Source organism: Argopecten irradians, chromosome 7 (genome assembly GCF_041381155.1).
Source record: "Argopecten irradians isolate NY chromosome 7, Ai_NY, whole genome shotgun sequence".
Taxonomy (NCBI): domain Eukaryota; kingdom Metazoa; phylum Mollusca; class Bivalvia; order Pectinida; family Pectinidae; genus Argopecten; species Argopecten irradians.
Genome location: NC_091140.1, coordinates 13,723,278 through 13,741,464, shown reverse-complemented (window position 1 = coordinate 13,741,464; position 18,187 = coordinate 13,723,278). Strand labels below are relative to the sequence as shown.

General features: G+C 35.3%; 1 protein-coding gene and 1 long non-coding RNA gene across 2 annotated transcripts in view; one reads left to right on the top strand and one right to left on the bottom strand.

The window, feature by feature from the left end:
• Nucleotides 1-9,338, top strand: part of LOC138327036 (uncharacterized) — a 31,096-nt gene extending 21,758 nt beyond the window's left edge. The window contains exons 8-18 of the mRNA XM_069273027.1: nucleotides 1-263; nucleotides 1,028-1,086; nucleotides 1,427-1,533; nucleotides 1,916-2,021; nucleotides 3,522-3,621; nucleotides 4,269-4,308; nucleotides 4,627-4,678; nucleotides 5,211-5,403; nucleotides 7,219-7,345; nucleotides 7,974-8,064; nucleotides 8,358-9,338. Coding sequence (XP_069129128.1) covers nucleotides 1-263; nucleotides 1,028-1,086; nucleotides 1,427-1,533; nucleotides 1,916-2,021; nucleotides 3,522-3,621; nucleotides 4,269-4,308; nucleotides 4,627-4,678; nucleotides 5,211-5,403; nucleotides 7,219-7,345; nucleotides 7,974-8,064; nucleotides 8,358-8,438 — 1,219 coding nt within the window. The 3' untranslated portion in view covers nucleotides 8,439-9,338. The remainder of the gene's footprint in view (nucleotides 264-1,027; nucleotides 1,087-1,426; nucleotides 1,534-1,915; nucleotides 2,022-3,521; nucleotides 3,622-4,268; nucleotides 4,309-4,626; nucleotides 4,679-5,210; nucleotides 5,404-7,218; nucleotides 7,346-7,973; nucleotides 8,065-8,357) is intronic.
• Nucleotides 9,339-12,059: 2,721 nt separating this feature from the next.
• LOC138327606 (uncharacterized) lies at nucleotides 12,060-12,866 on the bottom strand. The gene is made up of 2 exons (XR_011209075.1): nucleotides 12,724-12,866; nucleotides 12,060-12,378 (listed from the first exon to the last, which is right to left on the bottom strand). It is a non-coding gene; the product is annotated as an uncharacterized lncRNA (long non-coding RNA).
• Nucleotides 12,867-18,187: the final 5,321 nt, after the last annotated feature.

Sequence of the window (18,187 nt, the reverse complement as noted above, 5' to 3'; positions counted from 1 at the left end):
CTACTACATGAAACACTATAGTAAAAGTTGTCTCCCTTGTTCCCATGTATATTTTGCCACTTTTCGCAGGGATAACATTGGGTTTCCTATTGTGGAGTGTGATGCTGACGGAGGGATCATCGTGACAAAGCCTGCTGGAACAGGTGGTCTGGTCTCACCGGCAACCGTGTCCGAACAGTTACTATACGAAATCAGCGATCCAGCTCACTACTTCCTTCCAGATGTGGTGTGTGACTTCACAGGGGTCAAAGCTACTGATCTGGGTAATTATTGTATTGGTAATTAAAACAGAGCATGAGTATTTTGTGATTCCTGGAAAAAAACAACAGGCAATATATAGGTATCACTTCATTGGCAACAATTACTCGGAGATGTCCTTGTCACAACTCAAGTTCTCTTAAACCAATCAAACTTCATGCACATCTTAACAAAAGCGCTTGCTTGAGATTATTTTTTTCATCCAAATATCTTCTTCTTTTTTTTGTCTCAAAATTTTTACTAAAAACAAAAAAAAAACCATTTCTTTTGGATGATCCAAGTTACTGTAACTAGATACTGTTACCACCAACTTTCTTTCCTGGCTTTTAAGTTTTGTGATATCCATTCAAAACAAACTTGCAAAGATTTACTTTTATGGATTCAGAATTAATGGAAATACATTATAATATATTGAGGGAAATTAATTTGCTTAGATAACCTTTCTTGAATTTGATTTAATCGTGAAACTAAATTGCAACCAAAAGAAACTTGATTTTCAGTAGAAGTTTATTCCCATTGATTACTATACTGTTAAATTTTACGTCGTGAAAATTTTATTTTCCTTTTCTATACTTATTCATGTTCAAACATTGGTTTTCTAAAGGTAATAAGCTATTTTAAATTGATTAAGTGCTTGAATTGTAATGACTGCTCCATTACCAGCTTACCATAACTGGATTGTTAGTTTAGTCATCAGGTACTAATAAATAAAAGATGGACGCAAAAAAGAACCTAAAATATTTTACTCATGTTTATAATCCATTTACAGGCAAAGACAAGGTGTTTGTGGAAGGAGCTAAAGGGAGACCACCCACATCTGATTACAAGGTAACGTTTTCTCATGCCAGCACCATGAATTGTGGTTGCGATAGTTCTTCCCGTGTTCATTCAACCTGTCCTGATTTCACAATTTTTGAGACTTTTCTATTTTTATTTATTTGAAATATAATAATAAATGACACAATTAAAAAATAAAATTCTGCCAATCGTATTATTATATAATACATTATATCATTGTGTATTGAAATATAGATCTTATTAAATCTATGATTCATAAAAGAAATAGAAATTGTCTGTCAGTTATTTTGCATAACATTTTCAAAATTGAAAATATGACTACAAAAATCATACTGTTAAGTGAAAGTGACCTTCATTATTTTATAATTAGGTGTGTGCGACCTACTTAGATGGCTACAGGTGTACAGCTGTGGCAGGAGTTGGTGGTCCACGAAGTAAACAAAAGGCAGAGAAAACAGCTGATGCTATAATAAAGAGGTAAGTAAATGCCATAGGTTTCTTTACATTTCATCTCACATGCAATTAAAAATATCTCCATCTGTCAATAGATTCCATATGAGGATGATAGATAAAGTGTTTACTTTACCACAGACTAATAGTTAATTTTGATAGAGAAAAAAATACCAGACAAAAATTATTTATACTTAAACTTTATATGGAAATGGAGTTACATATGTCAATTACTCAGTCATTAATAATCAATGAAGAGACATACTGGCTTTGAAAAAATAGATATAAAAGGGTGGTTTAGTCCTACTGTTTGATACCACCATAATGTTAAAGTTTTTAAACTGTGAACTATTATTTATCTAAGTTCTCCAACTATATCCACAACTGAAATTTGTTGATTTGTTTACAGATGTAAAAAGATATTTGCTCAAATGAAGTTGGAGGATTTCACGAAAGTTGAGATGGAGGTCTTGGGATCAGAACAGATGTATGGTCCAAACTCCAGGATTCCAGAGGTATAAAACCTACTATGTGGTTTTTCCATAATTCCCTGTATCACTGGGCAGCGATGGCCGAGTGGTTAAGATGTCACAATATATTACCACAAGCCCTTTATCTTTGAGTGAGTGGTTCTTTATTCCCTGTATCAAACAGTCCTTTTCATTTGGTTTTGGCGATAATTCCCTTGCTATGAAATGGGTGGTACATAGTGTTACCTATGTCCATGTATGACCTGTGTTATGTCTTTTATGACTATTTAGAAGCAAATTGGATAGTCTTTAATCAGTAAACCTGGAGGTCTAGAGATTTCTATTAAAAGCAAGCTATCTACTGTTACAGCCACTGTACTAAATCCTTTACAGATACTTGCCACTTCTTTTCCTAGTTGATGCCGGTTAAAAAGGCAATACAAAGAGTGGGACGTACGTCATGTTGAAATATCTGCACAAAATGCAGTTTACACACCAGTAAACAACAAATAATAAAAATCATTCCTTATATTTACATTTCCACCGACCATTTCATTTAAATCATTTGTTCAAACAAAATTAAACTTTGTTTTTTCAATGTTATACGATTGTTGGAACAGCCTGTCAATTGATGGAATCCTGGAACAGCTGGATTCAATTTTGCGGGAAATGTTGTTAAATGCAGAGAGTACAAAATATAGTTCCACAATAACTTTATATTTTTTCATCCCATTTATACAATATTTGTTAAATATTTTATTTGCTGATATATAATTGAAGACTTACATTACATTCATACATGCAATATATTGAAGATTTGTCATATAGATACAATAGGCCTAACGGGATGCTCATTCACACTACTTGGGGAAGTAAGTGTTCCGGTATGTGTATTCTTGCGCGGGAACCACTGCGTTTATGCAAGTGTAAACAATTTCGCAGTTGGTAAGGTTAAATAGCAAAGGGAAAACGAAAATGTAAATATTTAGCTGTGAGAGATTTCTGTGTCAGCCCCTAGAGTATGACAGATTGCACGCACTAACCTTTTGAATTTGAAGACAATTACGTGACGTCATGACTTTATGTGGTTTGTCTGTGGCTTGCATTATCAACGATGTCATCAATATTGACGTGCAGATGATGGAACCTCTGTGAAAATGCTTCTTTTAAGGATATTATCTCTACCTTTTTCTTTTGTATATAGGAGAAAAAAAATCATTCTCTACCTATGAGGGTATAACAATGAAATCACAACCCTCTGGGCAATTCCTGAATTTCCAACCCTCAGCAAGCCTCAGGTTGGACGTTCATGAATTACCCCTCGTGTTGTATTTTCGTTGTCACACCCTTTAGGTAGGGAAAGATTCTGTTAGTGAAGAGTTAAGATTGAAACAGCTCTTGCTAATTTGTTTGCTACATTCATATACTAACAATGGAAAATAATGAGTAGCTATATGTTATTGTGAACATATTGAAATATGTTGTGTTGATATTCTGGAATGTTAGACTCCAAAATTATTACAAGAAACATTTGTATCTCTACAGGGAAGTAGAGAGTCAGTGATGTGGCTGGCTGTACACCACCAACAGAAGAGAGCTCTACAGATGTTTGCTAGAGAGATAGCTCCCGCAGGAACTGGCATGGGTAAGGGGAAAGGCTTGTATCTAGTCTGTAAGGAAATTTAAGGGACATGTAACTTAAACTGTATCAGGTGGTCAATATTAACTTAAACGGTATCAGGTGGTCAATATATATGGACCGTATAATAGAGATAGCTCCCGCAGTAACTGGCATCGGTAAGGAGGCTAGTTCATTATGAAATTAAAAGGACATTATTGTAATTAAAACAGTTTCAGATTGTCAACATGATATTTGGACTGTATAGTATTTGCATAGATTTATAAATATTTTTATATAGGGGCTTGGAAATTCCAAAACGACATTGGTAAAGTACAATTTACGGTTGATTAGTCTCACCTTCTGGTCATTGTGACGTCACAAGAATCACATCAAATAATTAGGTCATGATTACTGGTGGGACTAAATGACAGTAAATTGTACTTTACCCGCATCGTTATCCCCAAACCCTCTTACTGACCCAAAGTACGTCTCCCAAAGTGGTCATTACAAAGTGGCATCTGAACCAGCAAATTATTTTACCACTACAACCATTTTTCTTACCATTCTGTAGTAATAAATGAGTTTATCACATAATCCTATATATCATATGGTGTCGATAGATTATCATTGTAACTGTATGTTACATGTATCTGTATTTTACATAACTGCAGCCCCTGGTCTGACAGGAATCGTTGGTGGAAGACCAAGTGTGTAAGTATTAATATGTACGCTATTTTTTGGGGATCAATTTTGTTCAAACTTTGTCAAATGGTAGAGAGGGGGTATTAGTTAGCCATTGATTCACAGTTTGAGTTTTATACATTAATATTAACCTAAGGATTTCAATAATTCTAAAAACAGCTTTCAGTGTCTTTGTACGGTACATGTGTGTAACAGCTTTCAGTGTCTTTGTACGGTACATGTGTGTACTAGTTTGATAAAAATGCTATAAGATAAATTCTATGATTTATTTATGAATTGTCTACTGATCTGACACTTTCTTATGTCTCAGTCTAAAATGTGTTTCAGGTCACCAGTGTTGAAGCTGTTTTCTTATTTGTACCCAAAGAACCAGATGAAGGTAAAGTCATCATGCTTTAAGGGAAAAGATACTGTATACATAGAAAAGTCTTTCTTTCTTTGAGTACTGTACCCCTTAAAATGGCCCGAATTTCTTGACTACTGAGTAGACCATATGTTTAGCAGGAGCTATCTTTGTCTCTGTCATAAAGTGTCTTAAGTTTTCAGCAAGTGATCTTGCAAGTCATTCATGGACCTGACAAAACTAATGACAACGAGTTGAATCCCAAAGTATACTTGGTGTAGTGCAAGATTTATATGGTTTAGTGCAAAATTTTGTTGCACAAAAGTAAGCTTTTAAATATAACAAGTAAAACATGGTTATGATGAACCTCTTGGGGCCAAAAAAAATACTTTGTAATAAGCATGGCTCGTTATACATTGTACACACATTACAGACATTATATTGGAACCATGATGGGGAATGAAACTTACTATATATTTTAGCCATGAATTCTTTTTAAACATGCTGTTCTGCAGATGTTAACCTCTTGAAAAAGCAGATCTATAAGAAGTGTTTTGATTTTGACCAGATTGACATTCACATGAATGGAGACCTTGCAGAGACATTCCAGCCGCAGTCTGTTACCACGGCGACCTACAGCAGTTGTAGTACTGAGACAGAGACTGGGGACTCTAGTCCTCTCCCTACTGGCTCGTGTACCTACAGACTGGGGGACCTAGCCTACACCAGGAGTGGGGACAAAGGAAACTCTGCCAATGTCGGTAAGGAATAGAAGAACTCCGCTTATGTCGGTAAGGAATGTACAATAACTGTGCTAATGTTGATAAGGAATGTACATTAACTGTGCTTATGTTGATAAGGAATGTACAATAACTGTGCTAATGTTGTTAAGGAATGTACATTAACTGTGCTTATGTTGATAGGAAAATACAATAACTGTGCTTATGTTGATAAGGAATGTACAATAACTGTGCTAATGTTGGTAAGGAAAATACAATAACTGTGCTAATGTTGATAAGGAATGTACAATAACTGTGCTTATGTTGATAAGGAATGTACAATAACTGTGCTAATGTTGTTAAGGAATGTACAATAACTGTGCTAATGTTGATAAGGAAAATACAATAACTGTGCTAATGTTGATAAGGAATGTACAATAACTGTGCTTATGTTGATAAGGAATGTACAATAACTGTGCTAATGTTGGTAAGGAATGTACAATAACTGTGCTAATGTTGATAAGGAATGTACAATAACTGTGCTAATGTTGATAAGGAATGTACAATAACTGTGCTAATGTTGATAAGGAATGTACAATAACTGTGCTAATGTTGATAAGGAATGTACATTAACTGTGCTAATGTTGGTAAGGAATGTACAATAACTGTGCTAATGTTGATAAGGAATGTACAATAACTGTGCTAATGTTGGTAAGGAATGTACAATAACTGTGCTAATGTTGGTAAGGAATGTACAATAACTGTGCTAATGTTGGTAAGGAATGTACAATAACTGTGCTAATGTTGGTAAGGAATGTACAATAACTGTGCTAATGTTGATAAGGAATGTACAATAACTCTGCTAATGTTGGTAAGGAATGTACAATAACTGTGCTAATGTTGATAAGGAATGTACAATAACTCTGCTAATGTTGGTAAGGAATGAACTGCTAATTTTGTACAAAACCTGTTAACATTGGTAAGAATAGTGGAGTTACTTATATAATGTCTTTATCGTGCAGCAATGTCAAGTTTCACATGTCCACATTGTGCTGAAGCATGTTTTAATCAGAACCAGAACATTTTCAATACTGTATCATCTAAATTGATATCTCATTTTGTATTTCCAATGATCTCTTAAATAACTGAGAAATGTCATCCTCGATATTCCAGGGGTTCTGATTACTTACGATCTCTACACCCCTGGACTATCTCATAGTGAAATTGAAGGCAGCTCAGCTGAAAACATTTGACCAATCACAGGCCAGCAAAGATTTCCTTTGAAGACTACAGAGAGAGCGACGCCTAACATCAAAGCCACATAGTCAATCACAGTGTACCGTTATATGGTTCTTTTGATGTACATCAAATGACTAAATTACCTGTTCTATTCTGTTGCCTCCAGTTTTACTATGAGATAGTCCAGGGGTGTAGAGATCGTAAGTGATCGGAACCCCTGGAGTATCGAGGATGGAGAAATGTATGCTCTTGCATTCTGTATTACATGTACTTTTCATTGTATAGAAACTTTTGTTGCTTTCGTAGTTACTATGAAACCACAAATATATAATTGTCACTATTGCTCCATCGACTAATCACAAATATCTCTGTCCAGAGAAAAAAAAAACAATATTGTATCTCCAAACAATGAAAGAAAGTACACACATATATTCCATGTTATACAGTATCAGATTTTTAATCAGTGTTTGAGTCAGTTCACAAGACTGCAATCTACTGCATGATACAAATTCTTTTTGTATCATAAATTATCTAGTTAGAATGATAGAGTGCTAAGGAGAGTATAAGTCTGTAATTAAAGGTATAAAAATAAATTATACTGATTATATGTTTGAACAGGTGTGGTTGCCAGACACCCAAGTGTGTTACCATACCTACGACAAGCTGTCACTGCTGAGGTTGTAGATAACTACTTTGGTCATCTCTTCGCACACAGAGACGGTCCTCTCAACACAAGGGTTCAAAGGTCAGTAATGTTTAACTTTTGATCTGATTTAGAAAAAAGTTTTAATAGAAGTAAATCTATGATCATCTTTAGATTATCTTTGTCAGTGCTTCATTCCTGGTAGACTGTTAAGGGTGACACAGACCATATTATTAATCATTTGTAGAGTCAGGTGTGTTGGACAAAGGTCAAGGTCACTTTTACAATGGTTAAAAAGGCCTTGTCCTGTCTTTATTGGATTTGAACTTCACAAAATAACAAAGAACGATTTCTTTGGGAACTTTCAGCATTGTCAGATCAAGCTCATTATTGATGTTTTTAGTATATCTTTGTTAACCAGTGTATAATTACAAAATGCTAGTATGAACTTATGAAATGTGATATACCCAATAATACTTGTGCCTAATTAAATTGATTGAATACCATCTGGCATTTAGTATCTATCATGTTAACTTTAAGAATCCAAAAAATACTGATAAAAACCTATAGGATGTTTATTTTCTATGATTTAGATTTTCCTCCATTCCGACATATATAGGCCTGGTATAAAGACCCAGAACAACCTGTCCCAGCATTCTATCTCTGCAATAACTATTATTAAATGTAAAATCTAAATAATTTAAAATATTCATTTTCCCCGCTTTTACAGGTATGATGTTCCTGGGATTCACGGAATGAACTTTATGTTACACAATGTACTCGGTGGTGGTGGAATCGCTTCACTACGTGTTGATCCTCAGGTGAGTTGTGTGTCGGTCAGACAGGATTATCTCCCCTAGATCACATTAACATCATTTTATTAAAAACAATTTCAGATACCGGTAGATTGTTTTCAATAGATTTACTTGGTATTTTTCGTTGTTAATTATTTTGTAAACTCTTTAACTCTATTTGTATTCAAGATTTAACCAAACATGATTTTAATCAGTTAAGGAAGAAAAGTGTAAAAATGTATCTCATAATACTCTAAAGTAATTTTGTTTGTTTTGAGTGACTTTGGTGTAAAAAAATCCCATTATTACTGATTTTGTAGGGAAAAGCTATGGGTCAGATGCTACTCGACTTGGAACTGAAGAATATGCCAGATTTTGGTGATATTTGTAGTACCGACTGATTAATTGACTGCTCTTTTGACACATTCTAATATCTGAAAATGATGTGGTTCTCTCAATACCATCATAATGTGAAATTGTCAATTATGTGCCACAGACATCATTGACATTATTTATAGGTGTTACATATACCGCTATACCTAGATGAGTTTATTTTAAGCATTTCATATTCCTAAAATCCTAGGTTTCAATTTTTGATGTTATTTTCAAAGATCATGTTAAGTGAAACAGGTGTGATACGATATATTACATAAAATACTTGTTTCTATAAATTTTAGGATGTGGAATCTTAGCATATTACCTCTTAATAGTTAAGATTGCTGAATGTGATAATAAAAGTGCTAATTAGAGAGAACATTTGAAAATAATTGGAGAAGTTTATGTGAAAAATGTTTGTGTGGTCAATATTGGTGCAGAGCGGAAATTGTTGCAAGAGTTATGATAGAAAAATAATTCAAATAGGTGGAATCTAAGCAATGTCCTGTTCATGATTAATCAGCATAACAACTCAATTTTATATCAACACATTTCATCAGAAAGAGGTCTTAGATGAAGTACTTGTGATTTACCACCATTGTAACTTAACCTAACTACATGTCATAAGTATCCAGTCCATGGTCTATCTTATATGATTACAATTTAGCCATAGTATTGAAGATTGTTACATACGAGACTTAGAATTAATATTTATATATGAACTTGGCTACATCTGCTATGATCAATTGTTTTGTTTGTGTCCAGATATTGATTTATACCTGTTATTTATAGATTGATCAAAGTGTGATTGTAGTAAATGTGTGATACAAGTGCTGATAGTAAGTCTACTGTGATGGATATGTGTGACTTTTGTCTGATCATGTGAATCTTTATCAAGTATTGCAAATAAATATATATATTCTTAATGGATGTTTGATATTTTCTATCAATTCAATGACATCCATCCTCGATACTCCAGGAGTTACTTTCACTGTCGTTATATCCACCCCTAGACTATTTCGTAGTAAAACTGGAGGCAGTTCAGAAAAAAAATGACCAATCATAGCCTGCAGAGATTTTCTTTTAAAGATTACAGGGAACGGACTTCAAAGCAACACAGTGTACCGTTATTCAATTCTTTAGATGAATATCAAAGAAAATCTCTGCAGGACTGTGATTGGTCAGATTTATTTTTCCTGAACTGCCTTCAATTTTCGTAGTTACCTTCTACCAGTGGCCCTTACCTAACATCACCATGGCAACTCATGAAGCATGAAGGGCTCCTGTGTATACCGGTAGTGTCCTTTGTGTGTAAAGTGCAAGGTGTGTGTTTTGGGAGACTGTGGTATATTCGTGTTGTGGCTTCTTGTATAATGGAATCCTATTCCCTTATTGATGAGTGCTATGCAGAAGCAGAAACTACCATTTTATAGACTATGTTGTGTCTCAGCCACGAGACAGAACCCAGGGCCTACCTCACATGGGCGAGTGCTCAACTGATTCGTTGAACTGAAGGCCAAAAGTAGGTTGGTGTCAAGGAAGATGTTGGGAAGAAGAGAAAAGATAAGATTCTAAATCACGATCATGCAATAGGGACAGCAGGTACAATTCTAAAACCCTAATCTCTTAATTAATTTCCAATTTAATATTAAATTTAACCTTGACCTTTTTAAGGTTGAACCTTTGCTGAACGTGACCAACACTATGCTGTAAAGTATCAATTCTAAATATGATTTTTGTAAGGTTTACTTCTGGACAGAATTTCGTTTTTGTGCTTAGTATTTCATGTGTGTAAAATTTTCCCAATTTACCGATTCAAATGTATTCGTGAGGGTTTATATTCGCAAATTATCTTTGTAGCCTTTTAAAGCATCATTCTTACGACAGACTATATTGCATGAAACCATGGTTTTGATAAATTTCGTGAGTTATTAAATGTCACAAATTTGAATGGATCTGCAGCAAGAGGCCCAAAGGGCCTTAACGGTCATCTGACAACCTTGGCAATAGTAAAATTAATTTCATATGGTGTCACTTTATCAGGACCATGTAAGGATCATTTTCTATTTCCTTCAACAAATTTTATTTCAAACAAGAGGCCCAAGGGCCTTAATAATATGTAGGAATTTAATTAATTTGGGATCACCAGAGATGTAACAAAGATACTTTGTGGCGCTCATCCATGTCAGGATCATCTCCAGGCAAGTTTCAGCCAAATCACACAGGCAAAGAGTTTGAGAAGAAGTTCAAAATGTGTTTTCAAGATGGCAGCCTGTGGCGGCCATCTTGGATTTTGGATCGACCCTGAAAAAATATCAACACTATGTCTGGGACCAGGTCAGGATCATTTCATGGCAAGTTTCAGCACATAAATCGAACCAGTTAGAATCTTGAGAAGAAGTTCAAAATGTGTTTTCAAGATGGTGGCTGTTGTGGCGGCCATCTTGGATTTTTGGATCGACCCGAAAAATCAACAAACACTTTTGTCACCGGGAACATTGTCTGGTTCACTTACATGCAAGTATCAGCCAAATCGCACCAGTAGAACATGAGATTGAGAGAAGTTCAAAATGTGTTTTCAAGATGGCAGGCTGTGGCGGCCATCTTGGATTTCGGATCGACCTGAAAAAATCAACACTTTGTCGGGACCATGTCAGGATCATTTCATGCAAGTTTCAGCCAAATCGCACGGTAGTAGAACTTGAGAAGAAGTTCAAAATGTGTTTTCAAGATGGCGGCCTGTGGCAGGCCATCTTTGGATTTATACGGATTGGACCCGAAAAATAACAACACTTTGTACGGGACCATGTCAGGTCTCATTTCATGGTTTCGGCCAAATCGCATCTTGCATTTCAAAATGGATTTCAAGATGGCGATCTGCATGAAAAATAACAACACTTTATGGGGACCATGTCAGGATCATTCCATGTAAGTTTCGGCCCAAATCGCACTGGTAGAACTTGAGAAGAAGTTCAAAATGTGTTTTCAAGATGGCGGCTGTGGCGGCCATCTTGGATTTCGGAATCGATCCGAAAAATAACAACACTTTGTCGGGACCATGTCAGGATCATTTCATGCAAGTTTCAGCCAAATGGCACTGTAGAACTTGAGAAGAAGTTCAAAATGTGAAAAGTTAACGCACGGCGCGGTTACTTCAGTCTGCCTTATTACAGTAAACTAACTTTCTTTTGCGAAATTAAATTTCATGATTACTTTTTCAAAATAAGTTGTGACGATTAAAATTCTGAAGAGGGCTAATATAGGCATTGCCTGTTGCCCAATCCCAATTGTAATATTACAATAAAAATATTCTGAAATGAAAAAAAATTGAAATTCACAGATTGAAAAATCAAAAGAAAATTCCTATCAGTAATTATGAATCAATGTAGACGGTAATTGTGGAGATAAACTTTGGCAAATTTATTTAGATCTTGAAAGTAAATTGCATGCGAAAGAAAGTTAGTTTACAGTATAGATTTGACAAAGAACTTGGGTCATCACACCTTGCTGATAAGCAATGCGAATGTCAATAGACGCATAGTAGCTCACAATAAACAGTGCCTTTAAATTTTCAGGCACAACAATATTGCATTGTAGTCATGGATGGATGATTCAAATCAGGCTGCTAGTAAAAAGATCAAAAACAGTTTTTTGTATTTCACAGTACCATTATTTTTTAATGTTGAAAACGAACACTAGCACATACAAGTGACAAGTAAATTTGTAATTCTTAATTTGATGGAAGCTTAAGACTGAAAGATTTTGCGAAGTTCAGTAAAAGAAAGACGTCCCGGTCACGCTTGTTGACCCAATGGTCACTGAGTAATTGTAGAATCAGACCAATCAGCTGGACCCTTGTCTGTGTGGGACTGTATCTCAAATAGTCCTTTCACATCCAACACACAGGATTTCCATTTGGTTGTTACCATTTCTATGCAAGATCTGTTTGCTTCAGTATCCAGGGGACTGTAAAAGATAGCATAAAGACAGCGTCTACAACGACATTTCACTAAAATATATTGACAAATCAAACCATTCAATTTTCAATATTTTACTTACTGTACTTATAAATTATTTGAAGGTCAAGCAGACATCTCATATTAAAAGCACAATTAAGTCCGACATATTTGTGGATATTTATCAAGGGACAAAGGTTTTCTACGACATTATCAACATCAAATACATTTATGTTTTTATGTTACCATACATGAAGGCCTAACGTTACTAGATAAGAATTTTATTTCATAAATTGCGTCAGAAAAGCCAAAGGTTTGGTGTAGGCTAAAGCCGAAATCCTCGGAATATACTCACGCGCCCGGATGACACTGCATGCGATTACAAATGTGGCCACATTTCCTATGGTGATCTGCATGGCCTTCTTGCTTTCTTCTTCGGGGTCACGCTTTTCCATTGACTGAAACATGTTTGGGTCTTGGTTGTTTCTGATGCATGTGCCCTCAACTCGGTGTCAGTTATACGCTTAATGACTGTGTTATTCCACTTTATTCATAAAACACAGTTACGATCCCGATCTTAACTTGGGTCGCTTTTATTATTGCGGCCTTACCGGTTTAATCGAGAAGCAATGCGGTAGAGAAAAAAAAACTATAATTATCTCTTTAGTATCTTTTGATGTTACATTCGCCTTTAAAAAAACAAGAAATTTGAATAAATGGTTACAGTGGTAATTCTGAGTTTGCTGTTAATATTTTATTTTGACACGACGATCACGTTCTAAAGAGTGTTGATTGCCGGGGAAATTCGAAATCCAAAAAATATCTCAATGTCTCCCCTTGTTTATCAAATATATACATCTATCATTCAGAATTGGTTAATCTTGTTATATTTTGAGATACATAACGGATGATAACGCCTACTTATTTAAAAGAGATAAATTTGTTGCAAAGAAAATGTGAATTTAGTTACATATGTGCATTAATAGATATCTACACGTATAGAATACATTTCCCCCCGTTTAAATTACGGAAATGAGTAAAGAGAGCAATGCACACTACGTCTTCGAAACAAAAAATTAAATATTTCCTAAAAACAACAATAACATAGGAAAATCTATATCGATGGCAAGATGAGGTAATAACACCAAACAATATTGCCTGCGTAATTAATAAAGATTCATTACGCTGTTTTGCCACGTGGTGCAGTGAATAGTCAACTAATTACACGCGGTAATTAGGACGACGGCGGGAAAACATAAGGCGACTCGCGTTATGAAAATAAACATTTTATTTCAATTAAATTGTTCAGAATGTGATTGTATATGTTTAGTTTAGGCGTGTACCTTTAAAACGCTAGTTTACATGTAAATTTTAAAAGAAGTACACATACTATATGTGTTGGAGAGGGGCGAGGTGTTACTATAATGTCACGGTAATGTCATTTGTTGTTGCCTTTATCCTCATGGGAAATCTAATATGTAAGATCAGAAACATATATACATAATCATATGTTTCTGGTCAGATGGTTGTAAAGTAACGAACGATGCCGACGCACGATACTGTTGGCACAGGGATCTGAGAATTAGTTACTGATTATATAATAATGGATCCACCAGAGTGCCCTAAGACCATTTTTAAACATTTTAGAGGTCCAGATCAAAAAAGATATTAAAATCATACTCTACATGGTACTTTACCATACTGTTGCAAAGAAAATGTGAATTTAGTTACATATGGTGCATTAATAGATATCTACACGTATAGAATACATTTCCCCCCGTTTAAATTACGGAAATGAGTAAAGAGAGCAATGCACACTACGTCTTCGAAACAAAAAATTAAATATTTCCAAAAAACAACAATAACATAGGAAAATCTATATCGATGGCAAGATGAGGTAATAACACCAAACAATATTGCCTGCGTAATTAATAAAGATTCATTAGGCCTACGCTGTTTTGCCACGTGCTAATTACACGCGGTAATTAGGACGACGGCGGGAAACATAAGGCGACTCGCGTTATGAAAATAAACATTTTATTTCAATTAAATTGTTCAGAATGTGATTGTATATGTTTAGTTTAGGCATGTACCTTTAAAACGCTAGTTTACATGTAAATTTTAAAAGAAGTACACATACTATATGTGTTGGAGAGGGGCGAGGTGTTACTATAATGTCACGGTAATGTCATTTGTTGTTGCCTTTATCCTCATGGGAAATCTAATATGTAAGATCAGAAACATATATACATAATCATATGTTTCTGGTCAGATGGTTGTAAAGTAACGAACGATGCCGACGCACGATACTGTTGGCACAGGGATCTGAGAATTAGTTACTGATTATATAATAATGGATCCACCAGAGTGCCTTAAGACCATTTTTAAACATTTTAGAGGTCCAGATCAAAAAACGATAAAAATCATACTCTACATGGTACTATATACCATACTGTTGGTACATGCAAGATGCCAGTAACACTAAATCAATTTCCATTTCATCACTATAGTTTATCTGCCACATCTCTTGGTTTTAAACTAGATATGCATATATGTATTAGCATTTTGTTTGATTGGAAATGTCAATTTCAGTCACATAACGGTACTGGCAGTTGTTTTTTGGAGAGTAGAATAACGTACAAAAAATGTAGGTTATAATAAAAATTAGAAGTCAATCTAGAAAAGAAATAATACTCATTTTTCGCCTTTAATAGAATTACATGATCTTACGCATTTATTCAGCTTTCGAAATGTTAGCATTTCCTCATGCAGAAAGTTCGCCTGTAGTTTTATCACAGAAAAAAATATGAAAGCACATCTTCGTATTTGTTAGGCTATTTGTCGTATTACGTCACCACTCACGCGAGCTGTGGCCACGTGCAAAACATGGTCCTCTTATGCCTAAGATGCGTCGCTCGTCGACTAAAACAGTTCGGTCCGGTCAAGATCATGAATTGTCTGTAGGTATGTAACACATTCTTCATATTTACACGTATAGATGAATTGTATAAAATCTGACATTGTATCTCAATCGGCAACCGTCAGAAACATGACATTAATCCACTTTACCCAGTCTCCATGCCCAGAGCACAAGGATTGATAATGTCGCCGATATATGTAAGAAAAGTCTGGTTGAAAAAAATTCTCTTGTTCGATATGGTTCGACACTTTAAAAATTGAACGTGAGTCTAAAGTTGATGTCGAAAATTACACCGATGATGGCCATTATGAATTTTATGGCCATTGATCCCCAACCCGAATCCCTCTTCCTCCCCACTCGGCCTGCAGGAAACGTTGTACATAATGGTGCATTTCTTTGGGGGACTGTGCATAAATATTGCAGACACGATATAAAGTTATTGCACAGGCGTTTGCTTCTAGATTGAAAAAAAAATATCATAGGCTTATTATATGAACATAGTAGGGGTATATCAATGATACATGTATTTAAAGAAAACCATAAACATTAAAAGCAAATACGCTACTTGTAATATGTATTATAAATGATATTTTGTCAGAACATCTAATGTGCTGTGGTTGAACTGTCCAACTCATCTCTAACAGGAACAAGATGTGCGTCATAGGAGTTATCTCCCTTATCCTGTTGTGATTAAAAGATCAATCCATAGAAACAATTATCAATAAAAGTTATCGATAATGATTTAGATAGGTTTTTTAGATAAGAATAGTAATAATAAAGAACATTGGGTTTTGTTAAACATTTTATTTCATATTACAGAGCAAAATAGATGTTTGTATGGCACTCATTTCAATGACCATAGATTTTTATTTTGATATTTTATAAGAGTTGTTTCCCCTTCCTCACTATGTACTAGATGGGTCAAACATCTGGCATAATTTTTAGAGTGCAGCACATATCCAATAAACCTTTCTATCAGATTATTCAAATTTTGAGAGGAAAAAACTGATGAAATTCTAATGTAGCAGGTTACAGTTGCCTCACGCTAGAGAGAATTTCACTTTAGACCAGCCGGTAGAGAGGTGGCCATCGAGTCTGGGGTTTGGGGTTTGATCTCGCTGAAGGCACACTACTCTCTCCCTATTATGCATGTTGCTGAAACCATTCATTGGAGAGAAAACTGGGTTGGTTTATGTTCTAGGATGAAAACATTTGAAAATGGGGAATATATGTTCTGGTAGTAGTTTTAATTGGAAATATTGATATGACGCTTTCTAAATCTGCACTAGAGCAGGGTTCGAAATTAACACTCGCCAACTGGCCAAATGCGAGTTGATTTTTTATTTGACGAGTTGAAAAATATTGTACTTGCAAGCGTACTTAATGGCGAGCGTATGCATCAGTAGTTATTCTCAATATATAGACAGTCAGAGAATCAGACGTGATACTTTAATCATATTTAACTAGTTTTTATCTGCATAAAATGGCACATTCTGATAATAAACTGTTATTATACACCATTTCATTGACACTAAAATGTCCTACAATAAATAAATATAATAAATGTCAACGAATTTGATTGCTTATAATTTTGATCTTAATCTTTAATTTTCAAAGAGGCAAGCAAATTACTGTATTGGCGAGTTGAAGGCTTGCCGAAAATGGATAGTTTCTTTAAAAATTAAATTCTATCCCTGTAGAGGAAATTTCCCTTTAGCTAAAGTCCAGGGTCGCAGGTTTGAGCACAGCTGGAAGCACACTACTCTCGCCCTGTTACACTGAAATATGTGGGGAACAAATGCAGGAAATTAAGGATGCACAAAAGGTTACCTTTGTCCTGTTTTAGTTTAAATTAAAGCTCAAATTAATCTTTTGGTACCTTTCAGGTTTTCATCAAAAGATTTGTAAATCTGTTATCCTCGCTGTTGATGAAATTCTTGAAAAACAAAGCATTTGTTTTGTAAGCAACATTAGATGATAAAGCAAACTTGGTTACCCATCCTAGAGACTGAAGGCCTTTGACAAAGTTACTAAGCTTCGTGTTTTGACTACCTGAGTCAGATGTATTGTGGTAACGACATGACAGTTACCTAGATAAGAAGCTCACTAACCTACCTGGTTTGATGATGCAATATTAGAGTGAGTAGGGTGCTCAAAAGGCTACCTTCATTTTCGACTGCAAGTTCAAAGCCTACCTAAGACAGTTGCCTGGTGCTAACTGTATGTCAATTTTTATTTATTTTTCATCTGAGCATCATAGCTTGAGGTTATTTTGTTTTTACGTCTTGTAAACAGTCGGGATCATTTAAGGATGCGATAGGATATGGAGGTGAAGAAAAGCCTGAGTACCAGGAAAAATTCGCCAACCTGAGCTCAATTGGTTTAGGTGTATTTTATTTTACATATTAACAGCCAAAGTCATTTAAGGACATGCCAGTTTCAGGAGTTGGAGGAAATCCAGAATATCAGGAAAAAACATAACCTACAGTCAGTACCTGGCAAGTGCCCCATCAAAGTTTTCAAACTCGTAACCTGGAGGGCTGTTTCTCCAAGAAAACCCAAGATGAAGAAAGAGATTTTATTGGGAGACTGGAGAGTTGGGTATGGTTATAGTGTTTCAAGGAAAATCAGAAAACAGATTTCCTAGCAAGAAAACTAAAATAAATCAACAATACAAATGTAACAGGAGAGGAGAACATGTAGCGGCCAGACTGGGATTCGAACCCGGACCCTCCGAACACTAGCCAAGTGCTCTACCGACTGAGCTACCTGGTCACTGATGATCGACCCAATCCAATCCCGCTACACTCCGCCCTCCTTTCTCGAAGACTACGTCCTCGAAGACACAAGAGACCCTTCCAAACACCACCACCGTGGGTTATTTAGTTGGGCGCAATTC